Source organism: Pleurodeles waltl, chromosome 8 (assembly GCF_031143425.1).
Source record: "Pleurodeles waltl isolate 20211129_DDA chromosome 8, aPleWal1.hap1.20221129, whole genome shotgun sequence".
Classification (NCBI taxonomy): domain Eukaryota; kingdom Metazoa; phylum Chordata; class Amphibia; order Caudata; family Salamandridae; genus Pleurodeles; species Pleurodeles waltl.
In genome coordinates this window covers 744,609,490-744,625,784 of record NC_090447.1, presented here as the reverse complement: position 1 = coordinate 744,625,784, position 16,295 = coordinate 744,609,490, and the positions used below count along the sequence as shown (strand labels likewise).

General features: G+C 40.7%; 1 protein-coding gene across 30 annotated transcripts in view; it reads left to right on the top strand.

Moving 5' to 3' along the window:
• Positions 1 to 16,295, top strand: part of MCF2L (MCF.2 cell line derived transforming sequence like) — an 828,274-nt gene that overhangs the window by 773,249 nt on the left and 38,730 nt on the right. For 13 of the 30 annotated variants that reach the window (XM_069204978.1, XM_069204972.1, XM_069204974.1 and 10 more), the window contains one exon: positions 12,182 to 12,262. The exons of the other annotated variants lie outside the window; for them this stretch is intronic. In XM_069204978.1, coding sequence (XP_069061079.1) covers positions 12,182 to 12,262 — 81 coding nt within the window. The remainder of the gene's footprint in view (positions 1 to 12,181; positions 12,263 to 16,295) is intronic. 30 annotated transcript variants of the gene reach the window in all.

The window sequence follows — 16,295 nt, the reverse complement described above, 5'->3', positions numbered from 1 at the left end:
GATGCTGATTTGCCAGAATGTCATTCTACAATCTATTTCACAGCAAAATGTCCCGATTATTTTGTCTCTTTACATATCGTTACGGATCTTAGGATATAAAAGTGATTTCAGCCGCACTGCGAGCCAGGATATTAAGACAGCGGTGCTATTCCAGAGCCCTAGCATGCCCGGGCTAAGCGCCGACAAACCAAAACAAGAATGTGTATATATATATATATATATATCAACGTGTCTGGCTTGCATGCCTGTAATACCAACCGTGAACACATGATGACAGCACAGTGCCATGCATGCAAAGTTATGAAGCTGAAACTTACTGAGCCCTGTAATGGCAAGAAAATAGCAGTGCATCTTCCATCCATATACCAAGTTCCCAACTATATGTAGCGACTGGCATCAGACATCTTTGTGTGATGCCACATGCTAAAAAAGGTATTGAGCTCGGGCCCTACGAAGACACCTATTTCTGTCCTGTTCCAGCTGAAAAGACTATATGCACCTGTCACATGCCAGAGCTGCAACGCAGCCTCTCTAGGAGTCCCGTTTGTGACACGGCGATAAAGTAACACAGTGGATGAGGATGTTCAACATTGGCATCTTGGGGCCTAAGATACTATTTAATTCCAATTAAATAATAATATTATCCTCTGTAACTTGTTCCACCAAGGTTAGCAATATCAAATTGTCAAATCACCACTTACTTTCAAATTAAGTTTTTTTTAATTGCTGATGGCTCATGATAATGGTGCTGTACTTTACCGGAGCAGAAACTATAGGGAACTCTGAGTTAAAGGATTGATTTATCCAGAAACATGAATTTCCCACACCCTTCTGGGCCCAAGAGTTATGAGGTCTTGGAGGCCAGGAGAAGTGGGATAAAACTGCATTTTACTCAATAGGTTATCAAGATTTTAATTATTATTCAGTTTGATAAGAGTCAGTCGTGAAATTGTTGGTATAGTTTCAATTCTTTACTCAAATTGTTTTAGTAGATACGCCCTATATTAACATCTCATAATAATTTCAAATGCAAGTACAGAACAAATCATGAAGTGCATTTAATAAAAAGTACCCCTATTCTAAGCTAAATAAACTAAAGTAGAATATCAGCAGAACCCATAGAGTCTAGCATTCGAGAGGTGAAAGCTTAAGAGCTGTAATAGAAATTTCCAAAAAGAGAAATCCAAGAACTTCAGTAGCCAGAACTGCATACATTTAAATTATCCCATGAAAGTTTTTCGAGGAATTAATCTGAGAAATATCAGCAAACGGTTTTAGTAAAAATGTATGTGAGTCAAAGTGCTCTCAAGAAAATCTGTGAAAGGGACTCTGAAGCAGTCTAGGAAAAGGCTCTCCATGTTCTCTAGTTTAGGAAGATGCATATAAACATTTTCAAAAAGCAACATTCTGCTAGCCTTGTGGAGATAGCTTCTACTCTCAACCAATAGGATGATGATGTCTTCTTGGGACACGACAGCTTCTGTTGATTTAGCAAGTTTAACAAAGAATGTCCTAAACACAAGATACATTTAACTGCCATTTGCAACATGGCTATCAAAATGGTTTCAAGTTTTCTGTGCTTACGTCTATAAGAGAGAACAAGTCAAGGTAAGTACAACCCATGACTTCATGAGATCACTCCCGTTCCCATACACTTTTATTATCAAGTTCTATCCATAAAGAAACAACTACATAAGATTGAATTATCATTTAAGTACATTGTAAACTTTTGTGCAATTCAATGGAAAGGCAAGCTGAATAACTTACACGGTTCCCTTCATACTGTAACTCGAGGAATGTGTTTGCGCCTTGAAAAGATATACACTTACGACCATGACGCAGATCAGAGGGAAAAAAAAGAACTTTTGTGTAAGCATCAGAAGCTTTGAAGTTTAAATGCCAGTGCATTGTACATCTCCTGTTGTGGGAGTCAGATTTCATTAACCTTACCCATCTTATTCATTTCTGAGGGAACAGAATTGGAGGAAATACTTACAGGAAAATAATTGTTAAATAATGCTTCTAAGAAAGGCATTAGTTCATTATTTCATGACATACAAGCTATGAAAAATTAATTTCTGCACTGATGTACATCAGTGGTCACCAACAACTGTTACCATCCTGTGCGGAATGCTGATGTTAGTGAGCTAATCAGTAGACTTCACTTTCTTATGCTTTTTATTAATGTTTGTCTGCATTCTTATTTCAGCAAGAGTGTAAAGCAGGGGCATATAGTAAACAGTGACAGTTACCTGTGTTGGATGCGATGAGTGGTATCAGTGCTAAGGGTCTTTATTAATCGAATGTTGGAAGGCATTACCAGTTTTAATTGCTCTTTTACTTATTTTGCACCTGCGTCCTTGCCAGGATAAAAATAACATCAACATAAACAAGAAGTAGGAAAAATACTATCCACAGTCATTTAAATCTTGACCGCAGTTTACCTTGAACCAGTTCACAAAAATATGTTTTTGTACAACGTTTCATACCGAAATTCCAACTTGCAAATTCATTTACTTAATAGTTATAAGCAAACCCTGCGATTTGTTCCAACACTTTAACGTCTTGAAGTAGCCTATGACATACACGTGTCTGTTCAAGAAAGGCATCATACAAGGATAATTAATAGTTACAGGTAGTTTTCGTCTTTTACTTGGTGGAGTCGGATTACTTTGAAAGTGATGAAGCTCAACTCTAGTAAATAATTGATTATTGCATTATGATATTTTACGTAGAGCTATTGAAGAACAAAGTGTGCGATCCTACTTGAAAGCATGAAAAACCATATCTTCTATTTGCATACTAGTTCTAAAGTTCAGAACTCTTGATATAAAGACATAAAGCCTTGTGTGGAATGCAAATAACCTCGGTGAAATAGTTTGAAAAAAATGTCGATCATGTGGAAAGACACAATTAAAGTGCTGATTTTTTTTAAGCGCATTCACATTTTTTAAACTCGCAATTTATCGTATTTTGAAAATTATTCACCATAAAAATGTTTTAGTTTCATCATTGCCAGAGGCCGTGACTCGTAACATATGTTTAGGACACAATGATTCAAATGCTCTTTGGGGTGAGATCTGTAAACAATGGAAAAGATGTGTATGAAGCATAACATTCAATTTTATCACCTTGATCCACAAATCTTTGCCACGCCATCCATAGTGTTGGATAACTATTGCACAAAATATTTAGATTTTGGTGGGCTTGGCTCACGGCTACATGAGGAAGTCAGACAGTTGCTGGAGCTCCCTGCCTCATCCCTCTAAACATCCTTATTGATCTGATCATATTGACCTGCAGTCTGCTCCACAGCTCATAAGAAGTGAATCAAAGACGAGACACCTCAAGCACAGGAGAAACGTTGGAGAAGCTCTGCAGATTTCATTGGGAATATAGCACCGGTATTCTTCTCTTAGGTCCTGCAGGAGACTTGGTTGCAAAGAGTGCAGTATTTGTATAAGCAACTACCAGTCGTGAGTCTTTTCTTGGATTCCCTTCTTATCACCTATCTCAAAGCCACGGGCTGTTCTATGTCTACAAGGCCTGTTGAGTGGTACTGTGTGGCAGTTCAGCCTCTCCCTCAAGCTACTGAACAGCTACATTAAGTCGGAGCATATAGTAGGGCCCGAGGGAAAGAAGTCACGCTGAAGACTTTCTAAGGTGTCCTTAACACTTCCTAGGAACCCTGTGACCCATTTGGGAAGAGAAGCAGCATTGCCTCAAACTACTGTAAAGGAAGTTAGAAGCACAAAAATACCAGACCTGCATTAATGCCATTTGGGGGAGAACTGAAGTGCTACAGAGGCTCCCCGAAAGAGAACACAAAAAAATCCAACCAGCATATCTGGAAGAACTGAGAAGAGGGTTCAAATGTATACCAAAGAAGACATCTGGGGTAGTCACACAAGCATCAATTTTGTGTGAATTTGAGAGTTTTAAATGGAGACTGGAATGTATTTGTTAATGGCATTGATAGAACATAGCCATAGCAACTGAGGCAGCAAAGCACTTGACAAATAACAATTCAGTTACAGTAGAACATCTTTATAACTTACACTGTCAACTGCATTCTGGAGGAGCTAGTTACAGGGGAGGAGAATAATTCAGTAGAAAGAGTGAAAAAGTGATTTTTAGAGTTTTCAATTTGTTTTGAAAGTTAAGGAGGTTTAGAATTGTTCTGATGGATTGGGCATCTGGTTCCATAGACTGGGGCTTGGCATAGGCATCTGCCCCTATTCTTTGTTTCCCCCCTTTATTTTGGCCTCTATTGTCAATTCTAATTTACCTCTCACTAGTTTCTATTTTCCTGTGGTGTGCAGTTTTTCTGGCAGGTAGCATGTGAGCAGAGAAAGCACTACTGCGTATTTTGCAGGCAATCTTGAAACTGATTTGTACTTTTAGTAGTAGCTAGTAGAGTTGCTTTAGTGTGGGGGTATTGTGATTTGATTTCCTTTCATTAGCTACTAGACCATGCTGTAGTATGTAGTGTGGCTTTAAGAGGTGAGATTGTGGATTTCTGTAGCCCTACAAAATGGTGTTGCCCCTGTTCATATGGGAGAGTACCAGAGCATGAGTCGTTGAATAATAGCAGTACAGAAAGTCCTTTCATAGACCTAGTGTATTACAAGTCAAACAGGCCATCCCAACATTCAAAGCTCAGCCAGAAACAGAAATGATTTCTGCAGCAGGCATGAGATGGGTGGAATGGTTACCGTGGTAAAAGTGCAGACTGAAGTTTTGGAGTCCCAAATGTCATTAGAATGGAAGTTCGAGAAGGTGGGATTAGAGGTAAATCTTATCAGATGTGACCTTCAAAAGGTCTTGCTGAGGTGGAAGAGGCAGAAGGCAGTTTCCCAACCTGAAAGATGCAGTGAATTCATTGAAAGATTTGACTTCATATCCTGTAAGAAAGTTAAAATCCTAAAGGTGGGATTGGAACTTGTGGAAGGATGGTTTTAACAATGCAATATACTCGTGGTCGGCATCCATGAAAAGTTAGTCAGGTCTCCAGTCTAATAAGGATAGATCATGCCTCAAGCATTCCCCTGGGTCCATCTGAGTGTAGCTGTGGCAATAGTTATAAACTGCAGAAACAGGGATGTAACCTCCCTCTTCGCCGACTAGTCAAGGGTGATATAAAAGTAGAGTCAGTTATTTGACGAGGTTAAATGGACGCTCAATTTCCTGACTTATATTCAGATGGTGATGGATCTGTTATGGTTTAAGCATCTGACAGACACCATGGCCTGGCTCTTTTGACCCCACATGCATTGTTTTGAGACACTAGGTATGGATTTACATGGAGGTAAGTAGCTTGCATTCGGAAGGGTCTGGACAGCTTGGTCTGTTAGGAGAGGAACAAAGATATTGTTCTCCCAAGTAGCCACCTCACTTGAACTATAATAGTCCTACCTTAGGTACAGAAGCTCAATAAGAACCAAAGTACCTCTTTGTAGGGGGTTAGGACTATGGTGTAGATCATAATAAAGAACACAGGGCAGACTATTTTGAGTACAAAAAAAGCTGCCCTGCAAGACTGTATCTTCAGGTGAATTTACTGCAGAGGACAGTTTAAAGGGGAAGACCAGGTTCTATACAGAGGATTGTGAATAGTTGAGAAAATGAGACATTCTGACTGTTCCTAGAGGTGTTGTTATTGTTTTGTTGAAAAAGAGATGCAAATTTGTTCACATGGGCAACAGATACTACTTAGTAAAAAAGAGTTGAGGACAATTGAAGGAGAAGCCTTATGTTTAAGCAGCTGAGTGAACATATATAGTGAGTGAGATGAACACCTAAACTTGTTTGGAACTCAGTGTCTGCGTCAACAAATGAAAAGATGACGAAAATGATAGTGTCTGTCATGGAATGTGAACAGGCTGCAAAGCAGGTCCAAACTTTGCTCCATATTTCATTTTTTGAAGAGATACAAACCAGACCTTGTCCTGCTGTAAGGAACCCTGTTAGTTGAAATACATGCTGTAATGTTGAACTGTGCCCTCTTTAACAGTGTGGAAGATGCAGCGATTTTATGGGGGGAGGGATAAGAGCAATACTTTGCAAGCTATTATTCCTTCTAAGACTCATTGTAATTTACTGAGACATTTGAGAAAGATGCTTATTGATTGCAGGGAAGCTCACAGGGCAATTAATAGCATTGTTGAAGCTTTGGGACCCCTATCCTGTCGCTAGGACATTAAGGAGTACAGACCTAAATGCTTTATCTGGAGCCAGGGCTACTGATTGTGGGGGGCAACGTCAAGGAAGCAATGGCACCAGGAATGACCAAATGGCTTGAGATGCATGGTTAGATAGCAACTGGTCTAAATACTTTTACATTTCAGTGAGAATGACACTGAGGCTGCTGGGGCTCATGGCCTCCTGCATCCTGCTGGTGACACATGGGGGCTCTGCAGTGGGACTTGAAGTTCCAGCATCAGGGGAATCGCTCCAACATGTACCAGATCACAGAGGGAACTGCACACGATCTGCAGTGGTGGCTTTTGAACTGCAATTGGGTCAGAGGCAGATCCCTCTCCCTTCTCTAACCAGATCTGACAGTAGTCACAGATGTGTCACAAGATGTCTCACTCCTGGGATGGGGCGGCAAGGTGGGGGAGACAGAGATCAGAGGCGTCTGGTCTCCAGCAGAGTGAGAGCTCCATATCACTCAAAATTCAAAGCATTCCTCCCTCCCTCAAAGGGAAAGTGGTGCAGGTGTTCACAGACAATATAACCGCCATGTGATACTGCAAGAAGCTGGACAGAATGGGGTCATGGACCCTTTTTCAGGAGGCTCTACGCCTCTGTACATGGCTGGAATATCAGGGCATATCCTTGGTGGTTCAATGTCTGGCGGCATCTCAGAGCGACAAACTCTGCTGTCAATGCCTGCCAGATCACAAATGGCATCTCCATTCAGAGGTGGGGCAAGATCTTTTTCAGTAGTGGTGATAACCTTGGTTAGATCAGTTCGCCTCCGCAGAGAAGCGCAATGTCAGCTGTTTTGCATGCTGGAGTTTCCAAAGCAGCATTCGTTGGGCGTCACTTTTCATCTCAAGTGGAACTCAGTCTTCCTTTCCGCCAATACCACTTCTGCCCCAGGTTCTCAAGAAGATCAGGAATGACCGGACCCAGTCATTCTTGTGGTTGCGGACTGGGCATAAACTGTCTGGTGTTCCAAGCTCTTGAGCATGGCCATCAATCCTCTACTCAGACTGCCTGTTAGGAAGATCTTCTGTCGCAGCAGCAGAGGACAGGTCTCCACCCAAACCTATCCAGTCTCTGCCTTCTTGCTTGGAGATTGAGCGGCGGCCATTGACAGTTTTTGACCTTCCACCCGAAGTCTGTAATGTTATCTTGGCAGCCAGTAGTCCCTCCACTAAAATAGTATATTTCTGTCATAGGCACAAATTTGTGGTATGGTGTACAGACAAGTTTGTTGACCCCCAAGGGTTATTTGTCTGCCATTCATCTTGCAATCCTTCAGATTGTCTGACCAACCCTCCTTGTTTCAATCTCCCATTGTTAAAAGATTTCTAAACGGTCTTACTCATCTGTTTCCTCCTTCTCTGTTCTTAATGCCCCAATGGGATTTGAACTTACTTCTTACTTTTCTGATGTGTGCCCCATTTGAGCCGCTTCAGAACTTCTCACTTCAACTTCTTACTCTGAAGACAGTCTTTCTTGTAGCCATCACTTCTGCCTGCAGAGTGAGTAAGCTGCAGGCTGTTTCCTCAAAACATCTTTCATCTTCATCCATCCTGACAAGGTGGCGCTTGGTAACGGGGATTCCTTTCTGCCTAAAATGCTCACGCCCTTTCATAGAGGCCAATCCATCACCTTGCCAACCTTTTACGTGCCCCCACATCCTTCTAAGGAAGAGTAGAGGCTTCACCGCCTGGATTCAAAAAGAGCATTGGCATTCTATCTTGATCATACCAAAGAGTCCCGGGTAGATGAACCCCCTGAGGGTTTGCATGCTCACTCCACCAGTGCAGCAGCTGCAACCACTGTGTTAGCATGCAGAATTCCAGTCTGGGACATCTGCCGGGCAGCAATGTGGGTGTCCTTGCGCAGGTTTACCAAACACTACTGCTGGGCATTCAGGTCCGAAAGGATGGGTACTTTGCCTGTTCGGTCCTGCAGGGCTTCCTGGTATGATCTTGTTTCGCAGACCGACCTCCAGGGATGGTATTGCTTGGGTATCTATCCTAAGGTGAGGAATCTGCAACTAGAAGTCTCTATCAGATGAACAAGTTACTTACCTTTGGTAACATGCAGAGACATATTCTAGTTGCAGAATCCTTACCGACCCACCCATCTTCCCCGCTCTGTGAACTGATTTCTAGGAACAGGGACTTCCCTTTCAGGGCCCTTGTTCTGACGCACCACGCGCTTCTGGTGTGGAAAGCCGTGACAAGAAACTGACATCAGCATTCCAGAGTGGCACCTATATTTGACCCACAACATTGTATCCAGCGAACATGACGGCAACAACAGATGTGGAGTCGACCAATGCCACCTGACGGCGCACAGGGGTACTGCTCAAGAAAAATCTCCAGATCTAAACTGACACCTGGGGAAATTGTAAGGTAAGGAATCTACAACTAGAATATGTCTCGACCGAAGGTTAGTAACTTGTTCTTTAGACACACTGAGACATCAGTAGATGGAATTAAAGACTACCGGAACCTTGTGTGCACTGCATCAGAGCAAGAATAGGGCCTGTACTGGGAGAAAAATAGAAATAGGTTAGACAAATTACAGTAGCTGGAAGAGGATCTAGAAAGAATTAAGCATTTGACTCCATGGATGTAGTAGGAAAGACAGAGAAAGCTTCTGATTGTGGGTACCAGGATGGTCTCACCAGTTTAAACTTGTCGAAGTATCTCTGCTGACTTATCAAAGGACAGATTAATGAGGATAGGTTAAGGCGACAAGCACAAGACACGGCTAAGTCAAGAAGGATGACGCATTACATAGAGAAGAGACAAAGAGGATACTTGTACATTAGAGTCACTGTGAAATGTGAAGTATTTGCAGCATGTTACATAGATTTGTATAGCCCTAAACAATCCAATTAGAACACCAAGTAAATTAACCGGTACCGCAATAGCCTGAAACAGCTTTATCAAAGTTTTGCTTAGATGTAAGAGGACCTTAAAGCTCAGACTTCCAGAACTTGATATCCAATTGACATCCTCCGTAAAGATGATGTTCTCATGATATGAGAAATATCCCTGTCAAACTGGCCCAGTTCTGTAATATAATGGTAAAATGTTGTGATTTTGAGAATTGTTTACAGATCTTAGTTAACCAGATATGGTAATAACCATGTGTGAAATTCTCATAGGTTTGGTACCTCCCATAATATGCATAATACATGTTCTTAATATTTTTATGTTTGCTGTTAAACCCATGGCATGTTATTATTTATTTATTGCTATATTTATTTATATGATGACATAAAGCTGTGGCTGTCCAGATAATGCATTGTATTTTTTTTTTTTATATACCTGCTGTACTGAGAATATTGACATTTGTTATAACGCTTTGTTTTTCAGTCTGATTACAGTTTCTATTTAATTACTCACCTATGCAAAGTGGGACTTTTCTCACAAACAATATGATAATAAAATGTTGTATAATTTCTTTTGAGAGTAGAAAGAGGAGCTATAAAACCAAAGGTTTCAACAGATTACTAAAGATATTCATTTTCTGCCTTTTTTGTTTACTTTTTATTAGCCTTACAAATTAGTATCACTGAATTGATGTCCATATATGGAGCTTTGAAGTTTCAGAATTCTTCTTAGATTCCTCTTTCCTTGATTTCAGAGCAAATTGCAGTCTATTATATAGGTTTACAGAATGTGTACACGTCATTTTGAGACCTGTTTAGACACTTTATAACCTTGTGATGTTAACAGTCCATTAACTGTGGTGTGAGCTATTCAACCTTATAGTGAATACAAATGTGATAGATTAATTTTTCATTATTTAAATTTGATGTACTGCATTATATTTTATTTCACGTTAAATATTCATATAAATCTGCAGTATATTTATGTTCCGAGTAAGGACCAAAACACTTACGAGAAAGAAAATCTTATTAAACACTTATCTTCTGTGTTAGCAGTGCACGTGAAATTATTAGTGTCTTTCAGAATACAATAGTACTGGTGCCATGTGTGGTAGGGCGTTAGCAAGCTTTGTAAGCTTACAGCTCAGATTCAGTGCCTGCCCTTCTTGCTGAGGTTTGATGAGCATGCTTTGTGGTCACACCGTGATGAACCATTAGGCTACTGGAAATGAATTAATTGGTCTTTTGCAAAATTCTGTGCAGGTGAATGTCTACCTCACAGAGGAACACTCCATCACTAAATGGAATTGAATGGCTTATTTTCATTGCCAGTTGTACCTGATAAAGCCAAGACTCATAAGTATGGGATCCAGCTATTATCTCACACATGTTCTCTGACCTAATTAGATTAACCAGTATCATTCTTTTGTAGAGCATTGTGGGAAACCACTTCAAGTGGATTTATCTGTGTTGTTCCTTGTCTGCAGATTTGCATTCTCATTTCCTGACCACTAACTCATGCCTGTGTCAGCACTAAAAGAATGGTATAGGGCATAGGATTATTTAAGAGGACACACTTTCACGCAGACCCATTAGAGAAATTACATGAAAATAATTATGTAAAAAGACTCCAGGTTACTAAAATCAGCTGCATTAATTCTGGAGTAAGTATCTTGGAGCAGCTGGAGAGCAAAGTTCCAAAAGGAACACTTAGCAATATATGCAGTTAAGAAGAATTTATTAGACAAATTTAAATTTCAGTTCCCTTAAAGTACAGCGACAATTCCAGTTTCACTGGGTAAGCAGACTTAGCTTTTCTCAAAGCACAAATATGGGGGAAAAAAAAGTTACTCACATTTAGATAAATTCTAGACATAGGCGGTCATTTTGAACATGGCGGGAAAGCCTGCTCCGCAGGCGGGGCGGTGGCGGTAATTACCGTCGACGGCATGGAGGTGCAGGACCTCCATATAAAGATGACATTAGTGAACTGGCTGCAAAGCAGGCAGTTCACTACCACTCACCGCCAGGCCTGAATCGACTGCCAGGCCAAAGGTAGCCACTGTCAACCCGGCAGTGGACTCTAGACCGCCAGTGAGAAAATTATCCCATTTCCACCAGGGATTTCCTGGCGGGTAATCCCTGGCGGAAAGCATATTGGTGACAGGAATACTCATTTGTGTCACAAGTATACTCATTCCTGTCAGAAGTATGTGACACCCCATCCCCCACTCCCCCCCACTGCCACAACCTCCAAATACGCCCCCAAGCCCAGGGACACCGCCCCCAACCCTGAAATCCTAAACTCTCCCCCGCCTCCCGATCTCCCTGTAGGCCCTCACCATCCCCCACCTCCGTTTATACATGCAGACACACATCCCCCCTTCACAAACACACACACGCACACCCACATGCACACACTCGTTCAGCACACTCCCCCCCTTCCCTCTCGGGCAGCACTTACCTGTTCCGTGGCGCTGCTCCGGGAGGGAACGGCCTCCTGGGGTGCTGCTCCACTGGCATCGCCGCGTCTCCATACACTGCCACGTCCATGACTGCATCATGATAGGCATGGCAGTGTCTGGCTGACGTGGCAGTGAGGGTGGAACAGCATCCACCCCGCCACAGACCACCAGCATGACGCATGGTGGCCCTCACCACCATCAATGGCGGTGAGGCTCAAGGCATCATTATATGGGGGGTGCCTGCCGCCACCACTGGTGGTCTTCTGTCGACCATCAGCACAGTTGTCGCCGGTGCATCCCGCCATGTTCGTTATGACTGCCATAGTTTTAAAAACATTTGTAGAAATATATTTGAAGGTACTAAAATGTTACTTCGATACTGTACTGTTTAGCACTAAATTGCTTTATATCTATCCACATACACAGTGTCTATTTTTAGAAAATGAATATAGTTATGAAATATTTGTTAGACCAAATTGTGTTTGCCAATCTCTGAATTAGTTTTATTTACAGGCCTTCTATGTGGAATGTATAACAGAGAATTTCCATACCTGTTTGCTGCTAAACGATTTTTTTATAAAGTGAATACTTTAATATACATACCAGGAGCTTACCACAAGTTCTTCCACAGATTCAAGTTCAGTGCTACCATTGACAAAGGCCAGATGGCTAAGTACATCCAACCTTGAACCAGCGGCCATGCGCCGAAGAGGTAATCATACCGTACAGCTTTGTGGTTTGCAGTGGAAATTACCTTTCTGGCATTATGGATTGAATCTTGTGTGATTGCTTTTTTGGATCTTTGTATAGATTGCTGTTTAGTGTCTGTGGTGTGCCTTATTATTTTTAACTTCACGTTCTCTGGACTAGTTGTCCATTTATGTTTGCGGTATTACAAAGCTTGGACCTGATTCACAAAAAATGTTGCACACTTACTCCCTTGAATGTATTGATAGATTGATAGGTCAGTGGTATGCAAGATTCTGACAGAAAGCAGAGTTATTAATCAAAATCTTCTAAAGGGAAGGCAACAATCTGCCCCATTAGAAGCTTAGGCACAGTAGAATTTAATTTTAACACTGTATGCTGAAAAGTATTGTTTGGTCAGGAGGCCATAATTAAGCAGTATTATCCAAGATGGAGTTAACGCCAAGGTAAGTATTGTCTGAGGTGGATTCAGAGGGTTCTGAGGTGAAGCACAAGGTATTTGTCCACCCTAGTCAATCTCTACCTGGGACTGCCCTCTTCATTGAATAATACTGTCATTGAAAATCAGACCCTTAAAACTTAGGGTGAAATTCACAAATTAGTTTGTTAGGTAGTGCATTATGTATTTATCTACATGAATTAATGGGGAAAATGAATAATGAGGAAACACTGGCGGAAATAAAATCATACAAAACTAGCTTTAAGGAAATACAAATAAATCTTAAATTGAAGGAAACATTTTGAAGGAACCATTATTTTGAGGAAAAACAATTAAAAAGAACATTTCATTAAAAAAGCTAGAATATCTAAACCATATCATTTTATTGTACTTGGAAAATATAATGTAGATGGAATTTGAAACTGAATATACGTTAACAATTGGAAACAGTAATATACCTCTTATCAAATTTCAGTCAAGATAAAAAGTTTTCAAAATATCCCACTTTTTACTACAATTACAGATAATGTATCTCTTCATTACCTTTCTAAGGAAACTGTAATTCTATGAAAAAGCATAAGTCTTTCTACACTCTCTCTCTCTCTCTCTCTCTCTCTCTCTCTAAATATATATATATATATATATATATATATATATATATATATATAAAGCACAACCGCATTGCAACATATATATCTCCTAGTTGCAGTCACCACTAGGTAGTTATAGTTAGGACAATGTTTCTATAGAAAAAATTACTTGCCTATATCTTTGGCGCCGTTTGACGAATCTTCACAAAAAAATAAAATAAAAAGTGTAACAGTAATTGTTGTTGTGCACCCAAAGTCTTAGTATGATCCGTCAAGTGGGGGCCAAGAAAAAAGGGGTGTCAAAAAAGGTGCGTTTTTTCCCATGTTAATTCCCATTTGACCTCAAGACATAACTACAGCCCGAACGGCTGGACAGAATTAAACCAAATTTGGAAGAAAGATAGCTTTGGGTACGCAGATTGTGCTTGCTCTTATTTGGTGTAAATCTGTCGAGTAGTTTTTGAGAAATATAGGGAAATCCAAATTTGTAGATCTCTGGCCGCTGCAACTTCAAGATTATTTCGCGAATATTTTGCAGAAATTTGCGAATGCGCTTGCGAAAAGAAGCACTGTAATTGGCTGACTGCAACCTGATTAGAAAGTTGTGGCTGCCATTTTATTTCACGGAACAACGGTCCCCAGGGGTGAAAATCCTAATTAAAAGTGGCATTAGGGGTCAGATTGAAGGTACCTTGACCCCAGGGGTGTGGCATAGGTGTGTTTTAGTGGCAAATTATGGATTTAAAATAATTTTCCGACACAATACGCAATAATCACGAAAGTTTGCGAATTTTTGCTAATTTGCTAAATATTCGCAAATGTGAAAAAATGGAAGAAAAACCACGGACTCATTCATACACTAATTTCATTCACTCATACATGCACTCAGAGACTCATGCACTCACTCACACACCCACTCAGACACTTGTGCTTCCACTCAGACCCACTCATAGACTCACACAACCACTTTCAGACCCACTCAGACACTTACGCACCCACTCACAGATCCACTGAGAGAGACGGGCCCTGTGGCCAACCTGCATGCAGCCAAAGGCCATGAGTGGCGCGGGTGGTTATAAGGACTTAGCTGCAAAGACTTGCGACCAACCCCCACTGGCGGGGGTTGGAATAATGTAAACCAAAAGTTACAGGGACGTCATAGTTAATTTCAGAATTTACTTGTGCAAACCATAGAAATTCAGTAGTTATAATTAGAGTTCTTTCAAGTGACTATAACTCGACCCTAAGGTAACTACAACTTGCGACTTTGCCATGCACAGCTCATTCCTCCACATATTGTTATATAATTGATGAGATCTTGTATGGCATCTTTGATATTATCACTGCAGCATTTGCAATAAAATTATTGATAACAAAGTACTCTAACTATAACTGCTGAATTTCTATGGTTTTATACGAGTAATTTCAGAACCTAACTATAACGTCCCTGTAACCTTTGTTTTTTTCAGTAAATATATATATATATATATTACATATGTACATACATATAAATATGCAAAAAATCACTGCAACTAAAGACAACTTGCAGTTGAAGCAGAACTATTGATTTTCTGATTTTCACAGGCAGCTCCTATGGGAAGAAGGTGTAGAGATGTATTGGGTTAATAATGGAATGAAGCATGTCTCGGGTGCTAGCTATGAATCTACTGGCTAAGACGAGCTAGGAGCTAATCAAAATGAAGCACCTTTGGTACTGTACAGCTGTCTGATTTACAGTTATACATATTGAAACCTATACCTACCAACTTTCCATAAACTTCCAAGGAGAGATAAAGGAATTGTTTTACCTCCTGGGAGGATTGCACAAAAGCACTGACAACACAAGAGGTGTAAATAGCGGCAATATGCTGCAGATTGTTTCATTTTCCAGCACAAATAAATGAGAAATAAGCATTTGCAATGCAACGGGTCTCGCATTTGCTCAAGTTAGAGCTGTTAGCATTGTAAACACCTTACCAGACTTTTCTTGCCACATAAATTGAAAATTAAAAGTAAAACTGTTTCACATAAGAGAGCTGATTCACAGCGCCACGGCCGCCATGAGCATCAGCGATAAGAAACACACAAAAGGAAATAGAAGATAGCTCGCAGTCAAACTTATCTGCAAAAATGCAGTTAGCCATGTAACGGGGCGATGGCCAAGGTGGTAACAAAACCTCCCCAAGGAGGGACAAACATAAGCCGTTCACCATTGATAAAGGATTTTTGAAGGGCAAGCCCACGAAAGAGTGGTAGTGATGGGCGTGAGGTGGGTGTTGTTAAAAGCCCTGATACATACCAACACGTCGGAAAAACCGTGCTTGGGCCCTGCTATGCTCGACCTAAAAAGTTACCAAAAAAAAGAGAGAGTGCTAGTAAGGTCCCCCACCCCCATCAGCGATTTCCCAATTCCTGGTTGTTAGGAGCCTCGTTCTTCCTTATTGCAAACTCAAAAATCACTTCACAAAACTGACTAAATTCAGTTCCGCATGTACCCTGTGCCTATTTTGCATTTCCCTCAGTAGAGATTGCATGCGCTAGGTGCCTTGCTTTTAAGGTTGTTATTTGACAACCAGCATGGACTGGAATGCGCTTTGCACTTGTGTGCTTTAAATGGCTTGGTTTTTAGTGAGGTTGTTTAATTGTTCTAAGAAAAAATCTTCACTCGACATTTTAAAAGGAGTCTTTTTCCTTTTGATGAAATCCATAGTTTTTTTTATGTTGCCGCTTAAGGTGCCATTCCAGTTCAGCTTGTCTCCAAACCGGGCTTTGTGCAATAGATTTTCACATAAGTGTAATTGTTTGATAGGCAAATTGCTATCCAGTGAGCTCAAGTTCTTTGTTTTAGATTTGATAGCATGAGATCTCTGTGGAGTAATCTGCAGAAGATGTATCACAAAGGTCCTATGATTAACTGTGGTAAGGAACTTCATTGTCAAGTGACATGCTGCAGTTGGAAAAACCATCCTTACTGGTGAGCGATCTAAACGTCCTCTATATCCTTCTCT